Source organism: Oncorhynchus tshawytscha, linkage group LG20 (genome assembly GCF_018296145.1).
Source record: "Oncorhynchus tshawytscha isolate Ot180627B linkage group LG20, Otsh_v2.0, whole genome shotgun sequence".
Classification (NCBI taxonomy): domain Eukaryota; kingdom Metazoa; phylum Chordata; class Actinopteri; order Salmoniformes; family Salmonidae; genus Oncorhynchus; species Oncorhynchus tshawytscha.
Genome location: NC_056448.1, coordinates 7,653,123 through 7,680,224, shown reverse-complemented (window position 1 = coordinate 7,680,224; position 27,102 = coordinate 7,653,123). Strand labels below are relative to the sequence as shown.

The following is a 27,102-nucleotide window of genomic DNA, read 5'->3' as shown; positions in this document are numbered from 1 at the left end:
GGCTCTACCACTACATCCATTCACTTTGTTCTGTAAATATTCTGATCTAGCTACTGCACCCAATGTGTCTGTGCGGTGTCTGTGCGTGCGCATAAATTGCTTGTTTGATGGAGATGTTGAGGCAGGCAGCAAATAACGGCGAGAACGGCTATCTAGCTGAACGGTCAGACGCTATGTTGCCAGTCTTGTCATGGTATAGAAACTATTGACTAATACTTCTCTGAGAGCAATGGTTTCCGTTGAAATGCCTGTTAAATGTTGTGGTCATGAGTGACTGTTCGTTCATGAAAAGTTAACAAAGGCCTACTGTTTGTGTTGTTGTATTTTGAACCCACCACAGCCCATCTTTTTTGTCTACACTCTGGACTTGTCATTCCCTCTGCTGCACCACCCCAATATCACGTAAAGTGATATTGTAGCTCCGTCTGTCTCCCACAGGGATCTGGCTGCCAGGAACTGTCTGGTGGGAGAGAGCAACCTGCTGAAGATCAGCGACTTTGGGATGTCGAGACAAGAGGATGATGGGATATACTCGTCGTCCGGCCTCAAACAGATCCCCATCAAGTGGACGGCTCCAGAGGCATTAAATTATGGTAAAACTGCGTGGCTTTACTTTTTCACCAATTTCGTTATCAAACCTCTAAATAGATTTGTCATTATGTGCTTAACAGCAACACTGGCCTAACCCCATTACACTGGCCTAACCCCATTACACTGGCCTAGCCCCATAACACTGGCCTAGCCCCATAACACTGGCCTAGCCCCATTACACTGGCCTAGCCCCATTACACTGGCCTAGCCCCATTACACTGGCCTAACCCAGCAAAATGCAACTACAGTAGTTGGTATTTAGGGACAAAAACAGTTGTTGTGTTTTTTTGGAGTATATGATTTGAAGTCTGCAGAAGGTAGCATAGCTTTTTGATGACACAACATCCCCAACATGTCACCACATTTCTTCTCCAATACATGGTGGCTGAGAGTGTTGTTGTCTGGTTGTTGTTCCAGGGAGATACAGCTCGGAGAGTGACGTGTGGAGCTATGGGATCCTCCTATGGGAAACGTTTAGTCTCGGAGTGTGCCCTTACCCTGGGATGACCAACCAGCAGGCCAGAGAGCAAGTGGAGAAAGGTAAGAAGACGTCCCTCCGAAGGTTCAGAGTGTCGTCTTGATTTCCTTGTCTGACAGAATATCTGTATTAGCTTGGTAGCCAGATCCGTTTGTGCTTTAGCCAACTCCTCGGTTGTTGATTTGTTTTTTTAGGCCAGTGGCCAGAGGAGTATGTGCTCCAGTGTTTTGTTGGAGACTCTTTTTACCTCGACAAGATCGCTTAACCGATTGTATCTTATGATTTTGCCTGTTTCTAGAGATTTGCTAATGATATCGGACACCACATATGACCATTAGTGGTCTGATGAAGGCATTTCTGACTGGTAACAGTCTTCAAGAATGAATGAACGGTGTACTGATTAGGTATAAAACTGAAGGTAATGAGGGAACTCAAAAGACTACGCCACCATAATTATGCATTGACCATCGAGTGAGTCATCTGTGTGTTCTCATGCATTGGATTTGGCCTTAGTTTTCCAAGCAATTGTCTCTATGAGCAGTCGTGAAGAGAACCGCATTGGTTGGTAATTTGTTTTCCAACCTTATACCCCTGATTATCCTGCCTCGATCCATCCTAGGAACTTCACTGAAAGTGTGTCTGTCTGTCTTTCACCCCCATCTTAGGCTACAGAATGTCCTGTCCACAAAAGTGCCCTGATGAGGTTTACAAAGTCATGCAGAAGTGCTGGGAGTACAAGCCTGAAAACCGGCCGAAGTTTGCCGACCTTCAGAAAGAACTGGCCTCGGTCAAGAAAAAATAGCACCCAGGTAGGGGAAAGGGGACCAAGTCATGCATAACATCCAGGGAATCATCCCCTTACAACCCGAAGTAAACACCACAGAACGTTACGTCCTTGATGCTACTTGTCTTGATTGTATTTACAGTTTATACTTTGTCACAAAATCACTGTGTTATTTGCCTATGCAACTGTTTTGAGCCATTATCGAGGAGAGGTCTCTGCTTAGCTTGGATCATTGTCAAAATACGACCGTATTTCTTTTTAAACCTGGTGTTCTTTTATTCCTGTTCCTTTCTTTCACCTCTTACTGAACCACAGTAAACTTCAGGTATTTTGGAGCAAAACCATGCAAACTTGGAAAGATTGTGTAAAATACATAACACGATCATGCTCCGTTGCGTGTACAGTGAGCTCCAACCGTACTGGGACAGTGACAAATGATACAAATTATATTTGTGCATCATGATTCACAATTCATTCAGGATTATCTGTAATCGTGGTACCATCCACATTAATACAGAAGTGTTGAGAAGCAAATTATATTCATATTTACAATAAAAGTGACTTCAAAATGGCGCAATACATTATTTACCATTAATTTCTATTGGGCCCAAAATAATCTGAAACAACCACATTAAACAGCAAATGCGTCCACAAACTTGACGTAGTCATTGTGTGCTATGAATATGGGACCAAATTACGTAACTTTGTACTGTCTTAATTCTTTTGGTGTCCTAAAATGGGGCGACTATGTACAAAAAGCACTCATTTCGATTCTCTCAATTTGGATAAAAAAATACCCTCAAATTAAAGCTGACAGTCTGCACTTTAACCTCAGTCATTGTATCATTTAAAACCCAAAGTGCAGGAGTACAGAGCCAAAACAACAACAAATGTGTAACAAATGTGTCACTGTCCCAATACTTTGAGTTCACTGTATGACTTCTGCTGTTGCTCATCATTCATTCATAGCCACAATAATGAACATTTTCCAAATGTTTTTTTTTTTTTTTTTTTTTTTTGGGGCCCCTGAGTTTGGTCCTGTTAAGGTAGCATGGTTTATGAGGACGTGAAAAAGGTTTCTGGGGCTCCGTATAGCTGTGCAACCTCCAAAACAGACAGAAAAGGTAGATGCACTCTGTAGCTCATTTCAGTCTTTAGACAGATTGCGTATGAGTGTTCTGTTGTTCTCTTTAGCAGCAGATCATACCTAGGGGGTTATTATTGTATGTCTCAAGCTTGACTTTGACTTTCCAGAGAAATACTTCTAGCTGAAAGTCTTGTTTGTGGCGATTTTGAGATCAGCTACAATGTCTTTCCAAAGATCAAGTATTCTCTTCACTCACACCATTCAATCTCGGAAACCTTTTCAGTTTAACATAAGGATAAGTGCAATTTGTTACACCATTTTCCTATAATTATTCAGGCGATATAATGCAGAAATATTGCAATAATACTGCCTTAATTATAAAGTGAATGAATGTCTAAGTTGTGTATTTGTAATTAATACAATTTGACTTTGAATTATTTAATTTAAAGACCCTCCAGATTGCTGCCTCATTTCTAAGTATTGGTCTCGGTCAGTTGTTACAACCTCAATAGTTTTGTATGATCTGAAAATTAGAAAGTACAGTTACGACACAATCTGACGTGAAATTTTCGCATTTTGTGTCAAACAGTCCGCTGTTACATTAGCCATGAAAGTTAAGGAACTCTATGCATTCATGTGGTATTTTCTACTTCTAACAGACAATTATATTTGGTGAAACACACAACTGTAAATCGTTGATAGACATTGCATTCAGTAATGTACAGTGAACTAGTTTTCATTAAGTATACTTAGGGCCAGTTTTATCTGACCATGCATCATGACAGGATAAAACTCTGGGACCTAGGGCTTGAATCAATCTATCGCAATTCGCAGAAGATCGGCGGTATGGCGTGATTGAAATGTAAAGATAATTTTTAATTGAGCCGACATATGCAGCGTTTACCGGGAATGTTGCCTTTTCAATTTAAATCGTGCTTTACCGTGAATTTTCTGCAACACGGATTGAATTGAGCCCCTAGGCCTAGTCAATAACTACGGGCTCCAGTTTTTCCTGGCTCTTTAGTGAATTAGCTATTCCAGTTGCTTCGGTATTCGGTCATTCCTCTAAGGCTGCCATGTTGACTCCATGTAGCCAAGCTCCTTGCCATTTTGTGCTGACAGTCCAGGTGTGTCTTTTTTTTAAAGCATCTTCTGTGAATTAAACACATCACATCCATCTCACTTCTTGTCTTTCAAATTTTACAAACATTCCTCTTCCTGTATTTTGTAAATACTTGTAGATGCTATAGCCTTTTTCTATATTGTTTTTTGAATACTAATCTGAGAAAAAAATGCAATCATGCAAATGTAGGTCACTCTTTAGGATTGTTTCTTCCAATGGTTTATTTTGATAAAGAAAACGTCTTTTGCATCTGCATGATTTATTTGTACATTTTTAGTATGTATAAAAGATATTTGGAAAGATCCTCCTGTTTCCTATCCTCTGTATACAATGTCAAACTGTCATGACCTCGTCTGTTGTCTCTCCAATGACATCCTATTTACCATGTAGTGCACTACATGGTAAATGGGTTGCCGTTTGTAGACTGGAGTAACAGTTATTCAGTGGTTTCTCCAGTCAAATTACCTCCAGATTTGTTTTCTTGCGTTCCAGACGAACTAGTTACAGCTTTAGTTGTAAACCCCAAAAAACCATTGATTTGTAAGTGTATTTTTTTTTATTAACATGGTCTTTAATAACAAAGTGTAGAATGAAATGGGTGATTACATCATAACTACTGGTTGATGAGCGCAATATATTTCTGTTTAAACAAATAACGCATACACCTTTTTTTAGTAACCCTTTTATTTATTTGACACTAAAATAGTATCCTCAGCATTTTGTATCAATTTCAGTCTCTTGTTAGTGTATTAAGATATTTGCCAGTGTTTTGTTTTTATAGAATTTGTTTTCTATTTTTATTATGCAAAGTGACCAAGTCTAGATTTTCCCATGCGTAGTTGGAGATTCACCTCTACACTACTGGCCAATGCATGATATGCAAACCATTATTACGTCAGTGTTGAATGGAATTGTATTTTCTTTTGTTACTCTTTTTTTTAGTGACTAATTCTGCTTCACAATTCAATGTGAATGCCTCGTGCTGTATCATCATTTATTTACTCCAAGGCCAACTTTACAGCATTCGAAAGTATGTGCGTTATTGAGCGCTTTTCCTAAAGTATATTGCTAATATTTGAGTCTGTGTCAGACTAATTTAAAGGGCTGGGATATTTATTGCCACAATAGACCTTTTATATATTTTGATTGCACTTTTGGCCATGTTAGACACTATCAGAAAAGGTACACTAGTGTGTTGTGTTCATTGTTTAGCTCAACATGCTTCCCTTTTAATAAAGACCATATCTAAAGTAAAAAAATTAAGTGGACAATGCACTGGATTTAAGTAATTATCAAATAAATGTTACACGGTTACCCCACTCCAGAGTAAGAATTGAAAAATATCCTTAACTGTATTTTCCCCTTGTTAATGATCAAATCTCATGTCCTGTTTTTATTTTATACTGTGTACTTGCAATAAATCTCTTGGCTCTTTGAATTCAATCTCTCAAGTGTTCTGTTTGGGGAGGTGCAGAGATGAATTTCAACAAACCATAATCTTAAATCCATTTTCAGAATACAAATATTTGATCCTGATTTTTTTTTTCATTCAACAGGCAACCAGAGGCTTACAAATGGGTAAATTGTATGAGATGGTGTGGTGCCTAATCTTTCCCTCGTATAAATGGCTTTTATACAAACTGAGTAAGGAAGTTATTATTTTGATAGACTTCTTGAAGACAAAGCCTTGCCCACACTACAGCCTTTATTGAACACGGAAAACAAAATGATTTAGAAAATGAGTACAATAAGGTGCATAATAAGCAGTGCTTTCATCTGTATAAAAAAAAAAAAGTGCATGTAAAATGCGTTAACAAAAATCTGGGCTAAACAAATTGCAATTTCCTATCCTTCATTAAAACAACAAAAACTTGATTACACAGATAATATTTTCTCAGAAAATAAGCCTGAACTGTCACTCTCAGACATGGAACTTGTTAACATGTGCAGAACTAAATAAACCTCATTCATGAAGTGCTAAATTGTGGAGAGGCAGTGACAGAAAAAGTAATCATTTTAATTTAAGCGTTAGAGGCCTCTTATGGCTGTGGATTCACCGTGTTCCGGCTGCGCTGTGATTGGACGGAGGGATGTACTGATCCGACACAAACGAGGTGGGTGCAGGGGTCTCAGCGACAACAGGCAACAGGACGTGACGACAGACAGGGCAAGTCCCAGACTAGAGAGAGAAGATACCATAAGTCAAATCACAGACCAGGTGCTAGACTGATGCCACCATCATTTAAATTACATGCAAGGTTAGTTAAAAAAAAAATAAAAATATTTAAGACTTCAAAATAAGTAATTATCCACACACACCTTCTGGAGCCAGAGAGTCACGCAGATCTTGTGGAACATGTGGTGGCACGGCAACTGGGTTGCAATCTCATCTTTGACGTACTCACAACAGCAGATGGCACAGCACTGTTCCTGCCCTAGAGAGAGAGAGAGAGAGAGAAAGGCAAGGATAAAGATTGAGGGATGCATAGCGAAAGGACAAAGGCTATAAAAAGAGACGCCCAGTCATACTGACACGGAGACACACAGGAAGTACTAATCGTCAGTGTCAGAGAACGGCGCCGCGCCATCGATCACTTCATGTTCTACATCCCCAGCCTCAACCACACTGTTTTGTATTCACAGCCCCAAGCATTCACGTTCGAATCGCTAGATCCACGTGCACACAGATGGAACTGTACGCTCCGACACATCGCATGACGAATGGCGGCCATCTTCCCTCAACGCCTGCATTCCGTGATTTATTCCCGAGGACGCCCGGCGTGTCATAAACTTGACGCGGCGCCAGTGCATGAAAATGTTCTTTCCCCCTCTCACAGTTTCATTATGCATTGCTTTACAGTTATTTCCTGTCGTGGCACCACATCGGCTCTGTAGCAGTGGGATACTGCCATGGGGAACGCGTTGATGTGTTGAGAGATTGACACCTCTTTTTTTATGATCCATTTTCTGGCAGAGTTCGCAGACTAATAAACAGAGCTTAAAGTCTTTATACCACTACGTGGCCAAGAGTATGTGGATACCTGCTCCTCAAAGATCTCATTCCAAAATCATGGGCATTAATATAGAGTTGCTCCCCCCCTGTGCTGCTATAACAGCCTCCACTCTTCTGGGAAGGCTTTCCACTAGATGTTGGAACATTGCTGCAGGGACATGCATTAGTAAGGTTGGACACTGATGGTCAGGCCTAATCTCCCAACTCGCAGTCGGCGTTCCAATTCATCCCAAAGGTGTTCGATGGGGTTGAGATCAGGGCTCTGTACAGGCCAGTCAAGTTCTTCACACCGATCAACAAACCATTTCTGTATGGACCTTGCTTTGTTCACAGGGCCATTGTCATGTTGAAATAGGAAGGGCCTACCCCAAACTGTTGCCACAAAGTTGGAAGCACAGAATCGTCTAGAATGTCATTGTATGCTCTAGCGTTATGATTTCCCTTCACTGGAACTAAGGGGCCTAGCCCGAACCATGAAAAACAGCCCCAGACCATTGTTCCTCCTCCACCAAACTGGCACTATGCATTGGGGCAGGTAGTGTTCTACTGGCATTTGCCAAACCCAGATTCCTCCAAATCAAATCAAATTTTATTTGTCACAAACACATGGTTAGCAGATGTTAATGCGAGTGTAGCGAAATGCTTGTCGCATTAACATCTGCTAACCATGTGTATGTGACAAATAAAATTTGATTTGATTTGGAGGAATCTGGGTTTGGCGAATGCCAGTAGAACACTACCTGCCCCACCTGGCTCCAGAAGGTGTGTGGATAATTACTTATTTTGAAGTCTTAAACATCAATCTGCTAGATGGTGGAGCGTTATTCATCACTCCAGAGACCGTGTTTCCACTGCTCCAGAGTCCAATGGCGGCGAGCTTTACACCACTCCAGCCGACACTAGGCATTGCACATGGTGATCTTAGGCTGCTCGACCATGGAAACCCATTTCATGAAGCTCCCAATCAGATTGCATGGCTGTGTGCTCGATTTTATACACCTGTAGCAACGGGTGTGGCTAAAAATAGCAGAATACACTAATTTGAAGGTGTCCAGATACTTTGTATATATAATATATTAGTAGCTCATTTCTGACTTTCAGACAGTTAGTCTGGACTTGACTGCTGGTTGGCTAATGGTAAAACTGACTAAAGACCGAGTTTGGGGATTTACAGAGTGGATAGTCCCACTAATTAGGCTACATGTTTTATTTTTATTCTGATACAAAAAAGGCACTCATGTTGGTATTAAGCACAGCATTACCTAGGCCTATTACAGTAATTAGTACATGCCAAATTAAAACTAATCTTACTCGTTCCACCACTGAAAATATGGCTTTGCTTGTGCATTTTCAAAGGTCATTCGGAATTTCAACATTGACCAATGAATGGAAGTCTTTACAGTATTGCACATTCAGCCGTATTTAGCTACTTTACACCCAGAAAGAGTGACATTTCCCCCCAAATGCAAAGTGGGCAATTGCACACATTAACAATACAGCCAATTCAAAAAGGAGTGAAGGGAAGGGCTAGTCTGTTAGGACAAGATGTGGCCCTACCACTGTGAACTTACCACTGTGGTCCTCCAATATGGTGATCTGAGGCAGACACTCGATGATCTGTTCTGTAGCAGGAGGGTGAGCCTGCTCAACGTCGATGGACAGAGACTCAAGGTGGGCTAAAGCCGCCTGTGAACCAAACAGAAGAACATCAGGTGCCAACGTCCCTACGCGGTAGTTACACATTTTTTAGGAATGTGTCTCGATGTTGTACAAGACCGCAACACGGTCTGTCAACGTAGGATGGCACCATCTTGAAATGCACGTTTGACGCAAACCTTTTAGAGATGGAATGGTGTTTAACAGATATGGTCCTAAGATGCTTCCGTCTGCACTTAAGTGACTCGTGTCATTGTAGGCAAGGCAAACCAGTTATCATGATTTCCCAATGATCAAAATAAATAAAAATCACAGCACATCGACTCATTCAGCAGTTTTTGCCTGATTAAGTAGAATCCTATTGGAAATGAATGTGTAAAGTTCCATTCATATTTCTGAAAGTTGAAAATTATGCCGTTCTGCTTCCTGTTGACAAGAACTTTTGATAAACAGCCCAAAGTCAAAACACGGTTTTGAAGTGTCCAAATCAAGTCAATACGCAGAAACAGTTTGTGATATATTGAAAACCTAAACATAAAAACATACAACCTACCCATACATGTGCCACAACAGTAATCAGATTACTCATATTTTATTCAAACTAGCACCATAAACTGCATATGCAAAAAATAAAATTGATGTGGCAATAAAATCACATGTCGATGAGGGGGGGGAAATCAGATTGTATGCACTGTTGAAACTACCCCCCCAAAAAAAATGGAAACTACATCACGGTTAGAGAACAACCTGCAGAAGACTGGCTACATTTTAAAGTGTTAGATTTGGATAAGGGGGTCGCAAAAAAATGAAGGGAAATACTTTTGTCATTACTCGATACGATATCACATTGAAATCAATCGAACGAGTGGGGCGGGGAAAATCCGGTTGCACGTCCTATAAAAACTAGCACAGCTAGTTGAAAAATGTATAAATCACTGGTAGAGGACAAGACAGCCAGCTGAACTGATGCCAACGCAATACTTTTGTTAAATCGCTCATATCAATTACACATGGAAACCAATAGAGCAAAACGTTTGGGTTGTATGTGCTGTTTAAACATACATTATACAAAGACCACACAGAAACTTGTAATAATCTATACATGATTGGTTAGATTATCATTTGCAGAAGGGTTCTATCTATATTTTGGAATGGCAGATGTAAATTTTGGGAGGCTGCCATCACAGAAAATGGAACAAACCACTCAATGAATCACGACGCACAAATAGGATAGCAACAGTGACAACGGTTGGCTGCTATTTCAGTGATAGTTTGTCAAATCCGTGTATTGGTGTGTCACTTTTATAGAAGGCCACCCAGAATTGTTGTCTAGTCTGTCCTCTTAAATTAGAAAATGACAAATCTAAATAAAAAAGGTACAAAATCAAAGACATTGATCTGTTTTAAGCAATACAGCATGATTATTAAACTTTTATACTAACAAAAATAATGTGTAATTCCCCCCAATTCAATGTGTTCAAAACGTGAGCTTGTCTAATGTAGTAACACATATTGTCCAAATCAAGGAAAGGAGCATAACATAAAAATGGAAAAAATCATTCCATATTTAATTTTAGGATGACCGTAAATGAAGCAAACTTGCAAAATGTTAGTAACCACGTACTGTATTTTCCCTAGTTTCACCATTTAGAGACATAATTTTAAAAAAATATATATATATCATGCAGAATTTAACCAGGTGCTCTAGAATGAGATCGCATAGTGACTACGCAGCAGTGCAGTCGCTGTCCCTTGAAGAGTCTAGGACTTGGGCCTTACCTCCATAGCTTGGGCAAGGCGCTCTTCAAGAGCCATGTATGTGAGGAGCTGAGGATCCACATAGGAAATAGCCTGAGCCATCCCAAAGCCCTCTCCAAAGTCATCTAGCAACCTAAGATGAAGCCAAACAAAATGCATTTAAATTGTGCTGATTTCTCTCATAACAATAGCATACCATGTCAATTCTTCCTGGTCAGAGAAAACGCCTGGCTTTACATACAGCTTACATTTAGGAAGTGAAACTACCATGTTGTGAAAGTCAACAGAGTACAGGCAAACATTCCCACCTCCAGGAGACAAAGCATCCATTTTCTATGATGATAATTTCAAGAAATTCGTGATGCATTGCTTCTCGACAGACATGGCTGTAATTCAAACTTGAGAAATTCTCAGGTCTTGAACACTGCCTCTGGAGGATGCGCAAGACACTCGCTGGACATTTGCCCCCCTCTAAGCAGGGCAGTAGAAACAGAATTGTCTAGCTGAGTCCAATATTCATACAGTAGAAATACTAATAGCATAGCAATGTTTTTGAAACAGATGAAATGTAATATAGACATTATCACTATATTTGAGACTTGTTTCCAGTGGCAACCCATCATTCAGGGCAGGTGGGGCAGAGAAATTAGGAGATAAAATGTATCGGTGCTTATCGGCCAATGGACATAAACATTACAAGTTAGAAGTCGAAAATTCAACCACGAGTAGTTTGGAAGGAATCAGTAGCTAACTACAAGCGTTGCAAAGCAATCACTAGCCTGCTATTCGGTGGATAGCGCTTGTGGTCCAAGTGTCTCTTTTCAAAGCTTAAAAAGTATAAAAACAGTCGACACCATGGGCCAGAAAAGGTTGAATACATTGATTGACCATGCTGTCAATCCAGCATGACTTCTGCCGTGTTCAAAACTCCTGGAAACTTGTAAATCTTAGACTTCAATGAGATTAAAACTGGGAGAAAAAAAAAAATGTAAAAAAAAAGGGGGGACGCTTAAAAACGGTCAACCAACTTGGAATTGCAAGTTGGGAACTCGGGCCTCTTGCTAGAGCTCCGACCTGAAGATCCCCGACATCATGATTCGACCCTGTTTTTTTCCGATTTCCCAGTTGTCTTGAAAGCAACATGAATCCAGAGAATGCCAGACTTTGATGACACAATTTGCCCACAAGAAGGACCGCCGCACCACCTTCCTGTTCAAGTGAGCACAGTAAGGCGAGTCCAAAAATGACTTATATGCTACTGCATAAATTGTGTAATATGCCAGGGAAATGTGTACTGTACTTCGCTCATTAATGTCTTAATCGAAACTCTGGATTGCCGCTTTTCCGTTCGTTGTCCTCTTATGACATAGTTGGTACAGATCAATTGTCAGGAGAAACCACATTTTAATGAGGCCGAATGAACAGTTCTGCTGCCAGACAAGGCTCCACTGATGTAGTAGTGGTAAGGATTCACTCCATGGTGCTGAAAATTGGGACAGCTTTATGTAGGTCCTAACAGTTTGGTGGGCACCGTTTGTCACCGTTATTGTGCAATGAATGTATTGTTTAGTGTTGTGTTATGGCTTTTCTGGCAATTTTTGTATTTATTTAACTAGGTAAGTCAGTTGAAAATAAATTCTTATTTACAATGACCGCCTACTCCGGCCAAACCCGGAGGGTGCTGGGCCAATTTTGTGCCGCCCTATGGGTCTCCCAATCACGCCTGGAATCGAACCAGGGTCTGTAGTGACACCTCTAGCACTGAGATGCAGGGCCTTAGACTGCAGCGCCATTCAGGATGGGCTGGGTTTGTTCTCGGGTAACTTTAATACGCTGAAACCGTACATGTATATTCGTGTGAGGGGGGGGTAATGCTAACATTGCTAGCTAGCAGTGTTATTGTCTTGCAAGCTACATTTAGCTAACGCTTGTACGAACGAGAAAATATAAACTGTCATTGTCCGCACATTATTCAAGGCTGTAATATGGTTTGGTAGCATTATTAATGTGAACCCAATATGTTTGAGGAAAAGTTGCTCACATTCGTTGAATAGTTTGCAAGCTTTACTGCCAGCCACAACCAAAGGTTAGGCAAGGATGTACTGGAAATGTAAAAGTGTGTACATATTATGTAAATTAGAAACCTGTCAAGCTGCCTCCCCTTAAAATATTTGTCAATGAGAATAGCCTCTAATCACAAAAGAGCCTTAAATTATACACGCCGTGTAGAAAACATTAGGAACACCTTCCTAATATTGACCTCAGAACAGCCTCAATTCGCCGGGGCATGAACTCTACAAGGTGTCGAAAGAGTCATGGTTGAGTCCAATGCTTCCCACAGTTGTGTCAAGCAGGCTGGATGTCCTTTGGGTGGGGGACCATTCTTGATACACACAGGAAACTTGAGCGTGACAAAACCCAGCAGTGTTACAGTTCTTGACACACTCTAACCGGTGCGCCTGGCACTTACCATACCCCGTTCAAAAAGGAACTGACATTTTCTCTTTCCCATTCCCCCTCAATGGGCCACATGCACAATCCATGTCTCAAGGCTTAAAACCCTTCTTTAACCCATCTCCGCCCTTTCATCTACACTGATGGAAGTGAACTTAACAGGTGACATCAATAAGGGATCATAGCTTTCACCTGGAAAGTCAGTCATGGAAGGTGCTCCTAATGTTTTGGACACTCAGTGCAACTCTCACAATTTGGAGTAGAAAGCTTCATGTTTCCCCCACCTCCACTCAGCGTCCAGGTCCTCGCTCATGCTGGAGTCATCCTCCAGGTTGTTGTTGCCGTCAAGGATGAAGAGGCCCGGGTGGACAAAGTGACTCATGCCATCAGGGTCTTCGTCACTACTGCTGCCCGCCTCTCCGTTGTACATCAACCAAGGAATCTCCCCCTCCTCCAGAGGTGGAGGCTCCCTGCACACACAAGGGCTATGTTCATTGGGCACCAGACAGAAGAGAACGGACTGAAACGGGGAGGAACTTGTCCAATAAGGAACACTGATTTTCATTGTGGCAAACCAAGTTTTCACCTTGCAACTGAAAATGTAAAAAAAGTGTATGTACTGGAAAACATAGGCTATGCAACTCGCTATTTATCAAGCTACACACATATGCAAACAAGCCAGAACTACTGTACATCTTCGCTACTTAACTCATCAAAATCAATATCCACGGAAATGATTCAGCCTGCCTCAACGGATTTAATGTAAGACCTTGCTTGGACAGTGTGCTGCTGTGGCACTTAGCTTAATCGTCATTCCAGTCCACACCCTGGTTCAACATCACAGCAGTCACACATGGAGATGTGCATCTGAGGGCTGGCGGTGCTTACCAATGAAATTTAGACCAGTCTCAAGCAATTGATTGCATTTATCAGGAGTGAACTGTGTATAAGACCTGTATCATCATGGTGTATTTATCAGGAGTGAACTGTATATAAGGCATGTGTTATGGCGCTTACGCAGGGGGCAGGCTGAGCTCGGGTACGCCCTCCAGACTGCTGCTGTTGCTGATGTGCAGATCGTCCAGGCCGGGCAGAGTCTCCCAGCTTTTCTGACGCTCCGTCTCCAGGCCAGAGTCCGACGTCCACGAGGCCGCCCACTCCCCCTCGCTGCACTCCGAGCTGCAGATACACACGCACACGGATGTGTAAACACGCGCGCACACACACACACACACACACACACACTCCCCCTAGTAAACACCAACCAATCCGCTAGCAGAGGTCTTAGCAGTAAACACAAGACATTCGCGAGCAACCTTTGCTTCCTCAATCCCCAGTTAATACTTTATCAGGACAACAGAGCTTCGTATTCACACTTTCCCAGAAAGGCTTAATAATATTGCGAGTTGCAATGTCATGGCTCAGAGATCTCGAAAATGACCAGTCTACTTTTATGAATAACTCCCAAGTGCAGTCAATCTATACTGCTAATGTTTAACTGACGTTTCCCCATCACCGCAATCCAATCCTTATGATTATATTTCACTGACCGTATACACACACTCGCTGTGCGTTTTGTCATATTTTACTAGGCTCCAAGACCAATAAAAAAAAGGTACTACGTAAATTTTTTTATATTACAATACCTTTCCTCAGCCTTCATGAAAGGAGCACACGTCTCATTGAAATCCTCCAGATCTTCCCAGATCTCATCTTCCTCATCTGAATGAATTTTGCTACCAGCATCTCCATGTTCACGCCACCTCTCTATAGGGCTAAACCCATTCGATTCAGTCTGAGGAAAATCAAAGAGCATCTCCTGGTTTGGCCTTTCTGTTTGCGTCAGAAAGAAAGGAGGTGCAGACACACACTTGGTCTTGCTGGCCTGCTTGGCTAAGCCAGAGTCTACCTCCTCGCGGTGAGAACTCTTCCTCTTCTCCAGGTGTGTTTCACTCGTCTGCTTACGAATTTTGGGCCTTACCACCATCTCCGACTGTGTCCCTCTCTGGTTGTCGTTCCCCAGCTCGGCAGGACCTTTGGGACCGATGGGAGAGCCACCGGCTGCTAGGTCATCTGGTATATGGTGGTCCTCGGTGCCGTTTTCCATGTGATCTGTTGCGTTGTGTTCCGATATATTCCCCTCAGGAGGGGGTTCCTCTGTGTTTGAATCTGATTTAGGATCCGTTCTAGAATCTTTCACTGACTCAGTGTCTCTGAGGGAACAGTCTGTCCCTTCACACGATTTTGTATACAAATACGAGTGCAAACCGCTGAGATAGTCAAACTCCTTGCCCAGCTCAAAGATCATGTCATCCAGTCTTTTCTGGAGACCGTGAGACAGGTCGGAGCTCTGCCCCTCCTCCTCCTCGCCTCCACTACTGTCCGGCTCATAAGCATCAATATTTACAAAGCTCAATACGCTAGAATTAGATGGGTTACTGTCCTCGGAGATAGGCCACGCACTGGCCTCAGCACTTTTCTTCAAGACATTTTGGTCCTGGTCACAGGCTACAGGTTGGTCACACTTTAGTTTCTTGTAATGGATGGAGAGGGCTTCCGATGGCTTCCTAGAAGTTGACTGTTTCTTGTGGGGAGGATCTTTGCCAGATTTGGCTTTTACTTCTGGGCGAACCGAACTCGATGACACAGGAAAGCTGGTGTGAAGCGTCGAGGAGATGTTCCCTTTTGAAGCTAGAGGAGGAGAGGGAGGCATTTAGTCACAGCTAAAAAAAAAAAGTCTACCATGACTTGTCAATACACAATGATTACACTTGTTGAAAGAGAAAGGAAGAGAGAGAGACAATAGAGCAAAGACAGAAAAGAGCAGTCCTTGTTTTCTGAATACAGATATAGCGTGCAGCAGCTCCAAGCAGACATATTTTATTAAAAAGCTTAGCTGCTTGCTCACACTGCATTCCATGTCACATGATAAATCAATCCAAACCTCAAGCTATGCAGTACTCACTCACATGCTGCTGACCACCCTACACAATCTGCTTAATGGTCTGCCATGGATGATGTCACAAAAACAATAAACACAACTTTCATTGATTTGCCGACCTTGTTATCATTGCTAACATGCAGAAATATAGACCTGTATCATTGCTTGAAAGAGAAATATATGCTCTTCAGACTCAAATAGCCTACATTTTGTCCCTCGGCTAATCAATGCACTGCAAATGGGACTTGAGATGGAGCATAATAGATGTATTTGCATTGTGAACGTACGTATGGAATGCGCTCTGTGAACACCGTCCATTTCCGTAGCTGGCCAATCCTCCATACTGGCTGGGTTCCTGTGCTTGGCAGAGGTTGGACGGAAGCTAACGTATGCATGCCTCCTGCCGTATCTCCTTCCTGTTATTGTGTGATATCCAACAGCCGGTTTGGGCCAGGCTGGCTTGCCAGCTTCCTGACCCATCACTAGAGAGAGAGAGAAAATAACATTGAAATACACAGCTTCAAAACTAAAAGCTGCAAACAGAGTGGAGACCTGAAAGTAGACCAATGGTTTAATCGAAACCTGAAAGTAGACCAATTGTGTGAAAAGAGGGGGGTGAGAAACTGCAACTTTGAGCTTTGATCCATACAAAATACAGAACAGTAAAGATACAAGAAACATTGCTGCAAGCCATTACGGTTGTGGTGGGCTTCTTTACACTTAAAATCTGTCTGGAAATGTTGTCAAAGGAAAGCGAAAACATTCAAATATGATTAACATGGCATGAAAGAAAAGTAAACCGTCATGGTCTTGCTAATCTACAAATGTGACCAAAATTGGAGATAAATGGAAAAGGCAGAATGTATATACACCATCAAATTCAGTACTACCAGCAGTGCTACGAAATTATCCAAAGAAAGAATGATATATCTCTGGCTGGGTTCAAATAAAATGTTTGGTCACATGCGCCGAATACAACAGGTGTAGACCTTCCTGTGAAATGCTTACTTACAGCACTGCAACCAACAATGCAGTCCAAGAAAAGGGGTAACAAAATGTTTTAAAAATAAAGTACAAAAATAAAATAAGTGATACCGAGGCTCTATACAGGGGTACCGGTACCGAGTCAATGGGGGGGGTACAGGTTAGTCAAGGTAATTTGTACATTTATTTTACCTTTATTTAACTAGGCAAGTCAGTCAAGAACAAATTCTTATTTTCAATGACAGCCTAGGAACAGTGGGTTAACAGTCTGTTCAGGGTCAGAAAGACAGATTTGTACCTTGTCAGCTTGGGGATTTGAACTTGGTTACTAGTCCAACGCTCTAACCACTAGGCTACCCTGCCGCCCCATGTACATGTAGGCAGTGGTGAAAAAAGTACCCAAATGTCATACTTGTGTAAGAGTTGATACATTCATAGAAAATGACAAGTGAAAGTCACCCAGTAAAATACTACTTGAGTAAACATCTAAAAGTATTTGGTTTTAAATATACTTAAGTATCAAAAGTATAAATCATTTCAAATAGCTTAAGATCAGACGGGATAATAAATGTAACGAGTACTTTTGGATGTCAGAAAATGTATGAAGTAATAAGTACATTATTTTCTTTAGGAAAGAAGTGAAGTAAAAGTAGTCAAAAAATAACTTAAGTACAGATAACAAAAAAAACTACTTAAGTAGTACTTTAAAGTATTCTTTACACCACTGCATTTAGTTAGGGGTAAATAGATAGTAAACAGCAAGTAGCAGCAGTGTAAATAGGGAGAGGGGGTTCAATGTAAATAGTCGAGGTGGCCATTTGAATAATTGTTCTGCAGTCTTATGGCTTGGGGGGGGCCTTTCACCTAGACTTGGCACTCCGATACTGCTTTCCGTGCAGTAGCAGAGAGAACAGTCTATGACTTGGCTGACAATTTTCTGGGCCTTCCAGTGGTTAAGTTTGTTAACATATCGTTGCATAACAGAACATGCATTATTATTATCATCATCATCATCATCATGCATGCCTTGTGGAAGTAACCAGCAACATGTAAGGTGCAACATGATTTAATAGCCAGCTAACAGTAAACAAACATTTAGCTAGATTATGGCGCTAACTAGACGGCCCTGATTGAAACGGAATAAGCAATACTGTTGCTTGTTAGCTAGCAAGCTGAATAATTACTGCAACCGGCTTGCCAATGTAGTCTTGCTTGGTTACAAAGTTATTTTCATGACGTCATTAGCTTGCTAGCTAATCGCACCCAAGCAAAAATGTAGCTAACTTACGATTCAGATTCGTTGTTTAATAATAGTCACATGTACAGGGTTCCAGGTGTGATTGCAGGGTAGTGCTCCAACAAGTGAAATCAAATCTTGAAAACGGTAAAGAGAGAAATATAACTACACACATAACTGTGGCAGTGACGAATAAATAAACATGTCCATTGGGGATGGAAGCAGAGTAAAGACTTGAGGTGGAAATTGCTGATAATAGGAGGGGGCAGAGTGACCCTTGAGGGGTTGGGTGGTACTTGTAAGGGCCAAGTGAAAAAAAAACAAACAAAAAAAACAATAATACACATATTAACAACTGCAACATTGATGAATGTCGTTTGGGCACGGGCAGAGTAAACGTCCGTTGTGGGGAATAGCAGGGAAGAGCAGGTAACGCGTTAGCTAACTTAGCTGACTAACGTTAGTGGTTATTCAGCAGCCTGATGTGATGGTCTGAAGGTAGAAACGATTGGCCCCGATACGATAACAGTAACGTTAGTCAATATAGCTGATTATTAGTGTGTGTATTTTCACAAGATAACATTTTTATTTGTAGATGGAACTTGGAAAAACGCTTGGCCCTGGCCTAACGTTGGCTAACTAACTGTGTTGTGTTAAGCTAGCTAACGTTAGCTTGTCAAAAAAAAAGAAGCTTCCCTCTTCTGGTTGTCAACAAGGCATGCAGTAAACTAGTTGGCTACTGTAGCAATTTTCAAACGGCAAGGGACAAAACATTTCAGATGTTATCAATCAAATATTATCGATCACCTTATTTTCAACTAGCTTGATTATTTTAACCAATATCAAATACAAAATAATGGTCGTATTACCTGTCCCCGACACTTCCTCTCCGTCCGAAACTGCGAACAAACCTTTAAGCCAACGTCATCCGCAAAGAGTTTCATGTGACTGGCTTTCTCCAATCAGAATGTCCGAGACTGCATTAGCAACATCAGTAGTGAGGAGTAGGAGTACGCCTTTTCAAACATCGTTTTAAGCTTTGTTTTACTATTTACATTTACAGCTGATTCCGGGATTGTATATCGATTCGATCCTTAAATATTTGTCATCCGGTGTATTCGTTTTTAGTCTCTGAATTGCTTAATATAACTTTTAGCCGCCAGCTCCTGATATCAGGGCATTTCCTGAATTTGCCTAGTGCGCATGTGCGCCCAGAAGTATATTCAGTCCGGAGCTCGTTTTCCATGTTTTTTAAAAATATATATTATTTTTATTATGAACACAATAAATACAAAAAAACTGAAATGTACAAACAAGAGTACATAAACCCAACAGACAGGAGGGGTATTACATATCAAGATTCATTTTCAATTTGTTAAATACTTTTATGGTGGGTGCGTATTGCTTTTTTGTTTTTACATTTACTGATCATTTCAAAATAATATTTACATTTTGTCTTAAATAATGTGTAAAGGGGTTTGTTCTCTGCCCACTTCATTTTATGGATAAAGAATCTCCCATGAAAGATAAACAAATTAACCATGAAAGTTAAGTCAGGGTCCATATCATTTGGACAAAAATAAAGCATAATATCAGAGTCCCTCAGATTACCATTAATAGTTGTTTCTTTTCAAATCAAATCTTCTAACTCACTCCAAAATCTTCTGACATAAGAACAGTCCCAAAATAAATGGTCAAGAGTTTCTGGGTCACAACCACAAAATACACATTTGTTATCAATAGCTATTTTAAATATATTTCTAATAAAGGTCTCTACAGGGTAGATTCTATGAATGAGTTTGCGTGATACTTCCGTCACCTTATTAGATATACAATATTTTCCATACACCGGGGCGGCAGGGTAGCCTAGTGGTTAGATCGTTGGACTAGTAACCGGAAGGTTGTAAGTTCAAACCCCTGAGCTGACAAGGTACAAATCTGCTGTTCTACCTCGGAACAGGCACTGTTCCTAGGCTGTCAATGAAAATAAGAATTTCTTCTTAACTGACTTGCCTAGTTAAATAAAAGTTTAAAAATAAAAACTTGTCCTAGCTCTACATTTAAGCAGAGGGCATATTGACATAGTTTCCTTATTGTACAATTCCGAATGCTCTGTATGTATGAGCTAGGCCTACTATCACATAAAAAAAAAAAACATTTTTTAGATTCTATCAATTTTCTTTAGATACTATCTCAAAATGTTGACTTTTTTTTTTTTTTTTTTACATACCATCCAAACATTCTGATATACTATCTCGAAATGTGGACTTACTTATCTCAAAATGTTTAGATAGTGTCAACTTTTTTTTATGATGGTGGGAATGAGCTTCTATATGATCTGGCTAATAATGGGAGCATCAAAGGGAAAACATGGGCCGGTGTGGATGAATGAAGGCTGTGTTTCACCAGGCTAAAGAGGCTGCATAGAAATCTGTTCCCAACTCAGCTTGAGTTCCAAGCCAAGCAAGGGAAGGGGATCCTAGAAGCTTGCTTTACAAAAAATTCCGACATTGCGGCAAGATTCATTAAGTTATTTAAACGAATAAATGATTGACTGACAAATCTAGATGATTTGATCTTGATGATATAATTACATTTCTTTAAAAAACATGTATTAATATTATTATTAATACTAGTAGTTGTATTAATAATAGTATTAGTGGTAGTATTAGCCTAATATAAATAGTTGATAATTTACACTCCGAATTACCCCATTAATCTATCCATATCTTTTTTTACCTGTTAAATTTGATCCAAATTATATTTTTCGTCACCAAATGATGTCAGAGGAGGCGTATGCTAGTTTCGGTTCTCCTGTGCCCTACTGGGCTACTACTATGGCCCGGAGAGAGAGAAGGGAGACGTTTCTCAGCTGTGAGATTACATTCACAAAGGAAACTTGTAACGCAAAGAATTGCACGTTCGTCTCGCTTTACTCAATCGATTAATGCTGAGTGAAATGTGTGGCGTTTTCAATTTTATTTGCTTATCTCAATCTTACAATCCGAATGGAGTAAGAAATGATTTTATTTTGTCGGTGGAGCTTGTCTATTTCCGCAGATGCTGTTGACGTTTGCAATGAAATAGCGTCACATATTTCTCTCTTTTTCTATTCCAAATGTTGAAAATATGAACGCGATCAAGTAGAAGCTGGCATTTGGACAGTCTGGAATCATCAGTGGCGCGCGCTGAACATGCCCATGCAGCTGTTTTCACGAGGTCTCTGGTGTTTTCTGGAGTTAATGACCAAGTTGTGGCATCACAAATGAATCATTGGAGGCGTGTTTTCTGGAAGATACTACAGTGGGATAAGGGCAATGATCGCAAACGATGGAGTTGGAAACGTTTACGCATTGTGCGCTGGACTAAAAACGCAGTAACGCACGACTTTACCTGTGCGCCTCAAATTAAAGTTGTGAGTCGGTAGGCGGCGCACGTTCATACCATATGCTTTTCACTTCCTCGCTTAATTTGAACAGAAAACAAATACAGGAAGGAGACGGGGTCGATCTGCTGAATCACACTAATCTTTCACACTAAAACTTTGCGACTGACGACGCAGTCTGTGGTTCAGGCTACCTTTGGGTGACAGATCCAGCTTTTTAAAGTTTATTGTACATAGGAGGGAATGTCAACAATTCTGTAAGTTCCGTCGTAACACATTAAAGCAGAATGTATTACTATTTTATAAAAGAGTTTTAGGAATAGCATAGACATTTTCCGATCCTCGCCGCGGAGTCAAGACATCGACCATTCGCAGAGGGGGGTTTACATGACTATAGGTTATTGCTGTCACTCAATGCGATCAACTTCGATTCATCTGGCAGTATCGATTGTAAATGATGAAAAGGCTCAATCGGCAAGTCACTGTTTTTGGCAGTGCCATATTTTGTGTAGTGGTCTTCTCATTGTACCTGATGCTGGATCACCTGCAATTAGACAATACCAAAAGTCCAAACAACGGTGGGGATAGATTGCAAAATGTAAGTCTGACTCATTTTCCGTAAGATATAGCCTATGACTGATGAACCTTGTTTTAACATAGTTGCACAAATATTAATGAATTTGTAAAGTAGCCTATTTCCTCAAAATCGTATCAACTGCTACTGTGTGGATAACTGGTGTTGATTGGCTGCTGTAAGGCATGGGCACGGTTAGTAGGCCAACTAGTAGTTTTTTCATTGTTACAATGTACCAACGTTTTAGACAATGTTTAACAGTTTTCGCTTCCCGACAGGAAGCACATTTGCAACTGTAGCCATGATATAGTTATCGTCTTGAAACAGAAATGGTTCCAATAAACACAAGTGTATGACTTTTCTTGGAAGTCCTAGGGTCATTTTCATTTTGAGATCTTGATATCGTGGGGTTGTGTGTCACATAATTCCATTCCTGAATCAGTGAAAACGAGTATTTCTAGGCAAGCGGGTTGCCTCCCACAATAACAATGTTCCAGCATAACCTACACCCTCTTATTATACACCTATTTTGCGCCTAGTGCTATTGCCCAAGGTATGGGATATCGAGACTAAGTGAAACTGGTAAAAGTGGGCATGTTTGTGCAACAAGAAGGTGACTGACCTCTTGTTATCTCTTTATTCGTCATTTCCACTTCCTTTCATTGAGGGCTTAACAATTAACCCTATATATGCGTTGACACTTTGGATTTGTGTGTAATATAGTACGCTATATTTGTCACCATGGAGGACATACCCATAGCTCCTCGTTTTGGTAACAGTATAATAAGGTTACTTTTATTAAGGGTTTATTGACTGTCAATTGACTGTCATTATAACTCATTTATCAACGGTTATTGCATAATAATTAGATGCATACTGTGTTGTATAAAGCCAGTGAACTTGTTTTCCTCCATCCCTTCTTTTCCTTGACCAGGGCCAGTTGTCAATCCTGCAGGGTAAGATTGACCGCTTGGAAAGACTACTGGCAGAGAACAACGAGATCATAACCAACATCAGGGACTCTGTGATCAACCTGAAAGAGTCGGTCAAGGATGGGGTTCCTGGTGGAGGGAACATGAGCCAAGGACCCTACCCAGAACTGCTGGCTTTGCCTCCACTGGTCCTCCCTATTGACTCCCAAGACTGTCAGTTTGCAGCAAGGGAGTTCTCTGAGCCAGCAGATGGGGTGCAGGTAAGACTTTTAGAGAAAATCAGAAACAGCTCAGGTATTTGTAGATGCAATGCTGTTGTAGGCTTGAACATCGATTTGAGCTGTAAAGCATCCTCCAGTGAACGTTTGAAGTGGACAAAACTTCAATGGACAGTGTTATAACTGCCAGTGTTATTTTTACTGAACTCTAACCTATTTTGATAAGATTAATTCATTATACGGAGAGACATCATCGTGGTCTCATTACCACGCTGAATTGCTCCTACCATCAGTGTGAAATATGAAGCCTTGCAATAGCCATGGGGAAAATCCTTGTTACAGTGTGACGTGACTATGGTGTTAAAATGAAGGACAAATGTAAAAACCATTACACTATGTGTCATGAATATTTTTCATAATTAATAACATGATAGTGCTGAGTGATTAGTGCTTTTTGAGGTTGGTTTGATTTCGGTCCGATTCTAAAAAAAATATCAACTTTTTCGCTTTTGATTATTTTATAAATATTAAATACAATACGTGGGTTGAATGCTTTAACAACACAGAATAAAACAATTAATAAAAGTCCCATGATGGTAGTGACTGCCCATTACCGCTTATCACTTATTAACCATCATTCATTCACATTACTTTACTTTAATAAAATATTTCAGTTGTGGTGTATATCACATTTATTTTATTTGATGACATTGTTATTTCATTCCAAGTCATCATCTCTACTACTGCTGCCTATGCTGTCTGACAAAATCACTATTTTAGTAGTTCTTCAAAGTAAATAATGTATTCTTTTATGACTGCTGAACACCAACTATCAATCACTTAGCTCATGTATTTTCAGGTAGAGATACCTCCCGAAGCAATTGCTCTCTATCCCTCTCGATCGTGTATTATTTTGTCTCCCTCGCCATGTCTGCCCCACACTAACCTATTGTAGCAGGCGTAAAAGAAACACACAGACCAGACAAGTAGGCACGCAATGGATTATGGTCATTGTAGTTAATTACCATGTTTTCTGTGCTAAACCATGTAAAAGATTGGCCTCTTGGAAACTAAAACTCCCTACCTCCCTACCCCTACCTCACAAAACTCCCTACCTCACATAGTTTGGGCTTGATCTGATTTACCTCTAGAGAAACTATGAATTTGAGCAAAATAAAATAAAACATTAAATGGAATTAAAATAATGGAACCAACATTGGTCAATTAGTTGTTTAAAAACTAAATAATTACCAAAATGTTGGTTAATTGCTCAGCACCTATAACATGAGCATGTGGGGTGCGTGCTATGCCACTGCCTATAACTAACTATAAGTTAAAGCTACGATATGTCATGTTTTGAATGGCCCGACCAAATTCACATAGAAATGTGAGTTATAGATATTTCAGTCTCATTGAAAGCAAGTCTAAGAAGTGGTAGATCTGTTCTATGCTTCCTGTTCTTAAGTTTTGCTTTTGTGTCTTTTGCGATTGGTTTTGTACACCACCTTCAAACAGCTGAAAATACAATATTTTTAGTTATGGAAAAGATATTTGACAGCGGTTTAGATGGTACAATGACTGCTTGTTTTGTCACATAAACTGAAATTAGGGGAACTATTTCAATTTTAGCAACCAGGAAATGGCGGAGCAATTTATGCATAGTGTGTCTTTAAGTATAACTATCAGAAATCTAAGCTGTGTAAAATCTATTATATCCAGCTCAGGGCTCTAGCCAGCTATGCATTTGGTTTTGCTAACTTGCTAGGTAAGTGGCTAGATGTCAAGATCAAGCTTCTTGGTTACAGCAGAGACATTCAATCCCCTCCTGGATGAAGATCCCTGTTACCTAAAATTGATTTGTGTGTCAGGTAGTCTAGCGGTTAAGAGCGTTGGGCCAGTAACTGAAAGGTTGATGGTTCAAATCCCTGAGTCGTCTAGGTGAATAATCTGTGGATGTGCCCTTGAGCAAGGCACAATTGATACTATAATTTGCTCTGGATAGCAGTGTGCACTTCTGGTAATACAGTACACCTTGGTATTGTACAGAAACGCTGTGAACATCTGGATCCAAACCTAGTAAAATATCTCACAAATAGGATACACAAGAATCATTTAAAAAAATTGCATGTAACATGTAAGAGGGCAGCTAGTGTTGAGGAGGGGACTGCAGTTTGACTTGAAATACAGGTTTCTTTCAGTAGAGATAATACCTTCAGGTACAATTATGTCAGTCAATACTCAAGAATGTTACGGATTAAAAAGAAACCTGCCACCCCTGTGCTTAAATAGACAGAATGAGTGTATATAGCCAACGTGTGTGTATATTTTACATTTTTTATTTGATCTTTATTTACCTAGGAAAAGCCCATTGAGACCCAGAGTCTCTTTTTCAAGGGAGACCTGGCCAAGAAGGCAGCAACAATCAATATATTTCATAATTAAAACATACAACAATACAACACAACATGATCCAGCCTAAAAAAAAAACATTTACACTCCTTCGTAACAGAGTCTCCCATCAATATATTAAATTCATTCAGGGGCAGTAACATATCTAGATGAAGCATGGATTGTAGATTATTCCATGCGTCTGGTGCACAAGAAGAGAAGGCAGTCTTGCCTAATACTGTGAATGCCCTGGGGACTTTAAGTAGCAACCACCTAGCAGACCGGGTACGGTAGGTAACTGCTGGTGGTGACTCTTTGATCCACCTCTACGCAGACGACTTCATTCTGTATACATCTGGTCCATCTTTGGACACTGTGTTAACAAACCTCAAAACGAGCGTCAACGCCATACAACACTCCTTCCGTGGCCTCCAACTGCTCTTAAAATGCAAGTAAAACGAATTGCATGCTCTTTAACCGATCGCTGCCCGCACCTGCCCGCCCGTCTAGCTGGACGGTTATGACTTAGAATATGTGGACAACTATAAATACCTAGGTGTCTGGCTAGACTGTAAACTCTCCTTCCAGACTCACATTAAGCATCTCCAATCCAAAGTTAAATCTAGAATCAGCTTCCTATTTCGCAAACAAAGCCTACTTCACTCATGCTGCCAAACATACCCTTGTAAAACTGACTGTCCTACCGATCCTTGACTTTGGCGATGTCATTTACAAAATAGCCTCCAACACTTTACTCAGCAAACTGGATGCAGTCTATCACAGTGTCATCCATTTTGTCACCAGAGCCCCATATACTTCCCACCACTGCGACCTGTATGCTCTCGTTGGCTGGTCGTCGCTACATATTCGTCACCAAACCCACTGGCTCCAGGTCATCTATAAGTCTTTGCTAGGTAAAGCTCCTCCTTATCTCAGCTCACTGGTCACCATAGCAACGTGCCCCAGCAGGTATATTTCACTGGTCATCCCCAAAGCCAACACCCCCTTTGGCCGCCTTTCCTTCCAGTTCTCTGCTGCCAATGACTGGAACGAATTACAAAATCACTGAATTTGGAGACTTATATCTCCCTCATTTACTTTAAGCATCAACTGTCTGAGCAGCTTACCGATCGCTGCAGCTGTACACAGCCCATCTGTAAATAGCCCACCCAACCAACCAACTACCTACCTCATCCCCATATTTGTTTTTGTTTTTCTGCTCTTTTGCACACCAGTATTTCTACTTGCACATCCTCACCTGCACATACATCACTCCAGTGTAAATTGCTCAATTGTAATTACTTTGCCACTATTGGCCTATTTATTGCCTTACCTCCTTACTTCATTTGTTCACACTGTATACAGATATTTCTATTGTGTTATTGACGGTACGTTTGTTTATCCCATGTGTAACTCTGTGTTGTTGTTTTTTGTCGCACTGCTTTGCTTTATCTTGGCCAGGTCGCAGTTGTATATGAGAACATGTTCTCAACTGGCCT

General features: G+C 40.7%; 3 protein-coding genes across 6 annotated transcripts in view; 2 read left to right on the top strand and 1 right to left on the bottom strand.

Moving 5' to 3' along the window:
• Window positions 1–5,501, top strand: part of fer (fer (fps/fes related) tyrosine kinase) — a 39,947-nt gene extending 34,446 nt beyond the window's left edge. For both annotated transcript variants that reach the window (XM_024373215.2, XM_024373214.2), the window contains exons 17-19: window positions 439–593; window positions 1,009–1,131; window positions 1,735–5,501. In XM_024373215.2, the coding sequence (XP_024228983.1) occupies window positions 439–593; window positions 1,009–1,131; window positions 1,735–1,871 (415 nt within the window). In that variant the 3' untranslated portion in view covers window positions 1,872–5,501. The remainder of the gene's footprint in view (window positions 1–438; window positions 594–1,008; window positions 1,132–1,734) is intronic.
• Window positions 5,502–5,748: 247 nt separating this feature from the next.
• pja2 (praja ring finger ubiquitin ligase 2) lies at window positions 5,749–19,258 on the bottom strand. Of its 2 annotated transcripts, XM_042302116.1 has the most exons (9): window positions 18,976–19,253; window positions 16,173–16,367; window positions 14,591–15,635; window positions 13,962–14,123; window positions 13,229–13,414; window positions 10,512–10,623; window positions 8,648–8,762; window positions 6,383–6,498; window positions 5,749–6,242 (listed from the first exon to the last, which is right to left on the bottom strand). In XM_042302116.1, exons 2-9 carry the CDS (start codon window positions 16,363–16,365, stop codon window positions 6,117–6,119), a joined length of 2,055 nt encoding a protein of 684 aa, XP_042158050.1. In that variant the 5' UTR covers window positions 16,366–16,367; window positions 18,976–19,253; the 3' UTR covers window positions 5,749–6,116. The 2 variants fall into 2 exon arrangements, with proteins under 2 accessions (XP_042158050.1, XP_042158051.1); XM_042302117.1 differs by lacking the exon at window positions 13,229–13,414 and having other exon boundaries at window positions 18,976–19,258.
• Window positions 19,259–20,954: 1,696 nt separating this feature from the next.
• The window catches only part of man2a1 (mannosidase, alpha, class 2A, member 1), a 71,607-nt gene continuing 65,459 nt past the window's right edge, over window positions 20,955–27,102 (top strand). The window contains exons 1-2 of one of the 2 annotated variants that reach the window (XM_024373217.2): window positions 20,955–22,089; window positions 23,000–23,257. In XM_024373217.2, coding sequence (XP_024228985.1) covers window positions 21,946–22,089; window positions 23,000–23,257 — 402 coding nt within the window. In that variant the 5' untranslated portion in view covers window positions 20,955–21,945. The remainder of the gene's footprint in view (window positions 22,090–22,999; window positions 23,258–27,102) is intronic. The other variant, XM_024373218.2, reaches the window with a different exon arrangement.

Bases quoted from the DNA above. Each gene is read 5' to 3' on its own strand.
- pja2 (XM_042302116.1), bottom strand. From the start codon at position 16,365: ATGGGTCAGGAAGCTGGCAAGCCAGCCTGGCCCAAACCGGCTGTTGGA. The intron at 8,763-10,511 runs GTAAGGCCCAAG...TTTGGTTCACAG, and splicing joins GCCTTGCCCAAGCTATGGAG to GCGGCTTTAGCCCACCTTGA. The intron at 6,499-8,647 runs GTAAGTTCACAG...CTCTCTCTCTAG, and splicing joins CATATTGGAGGACCACAGTG to GGCAGGAACAGTGCTGTGCC.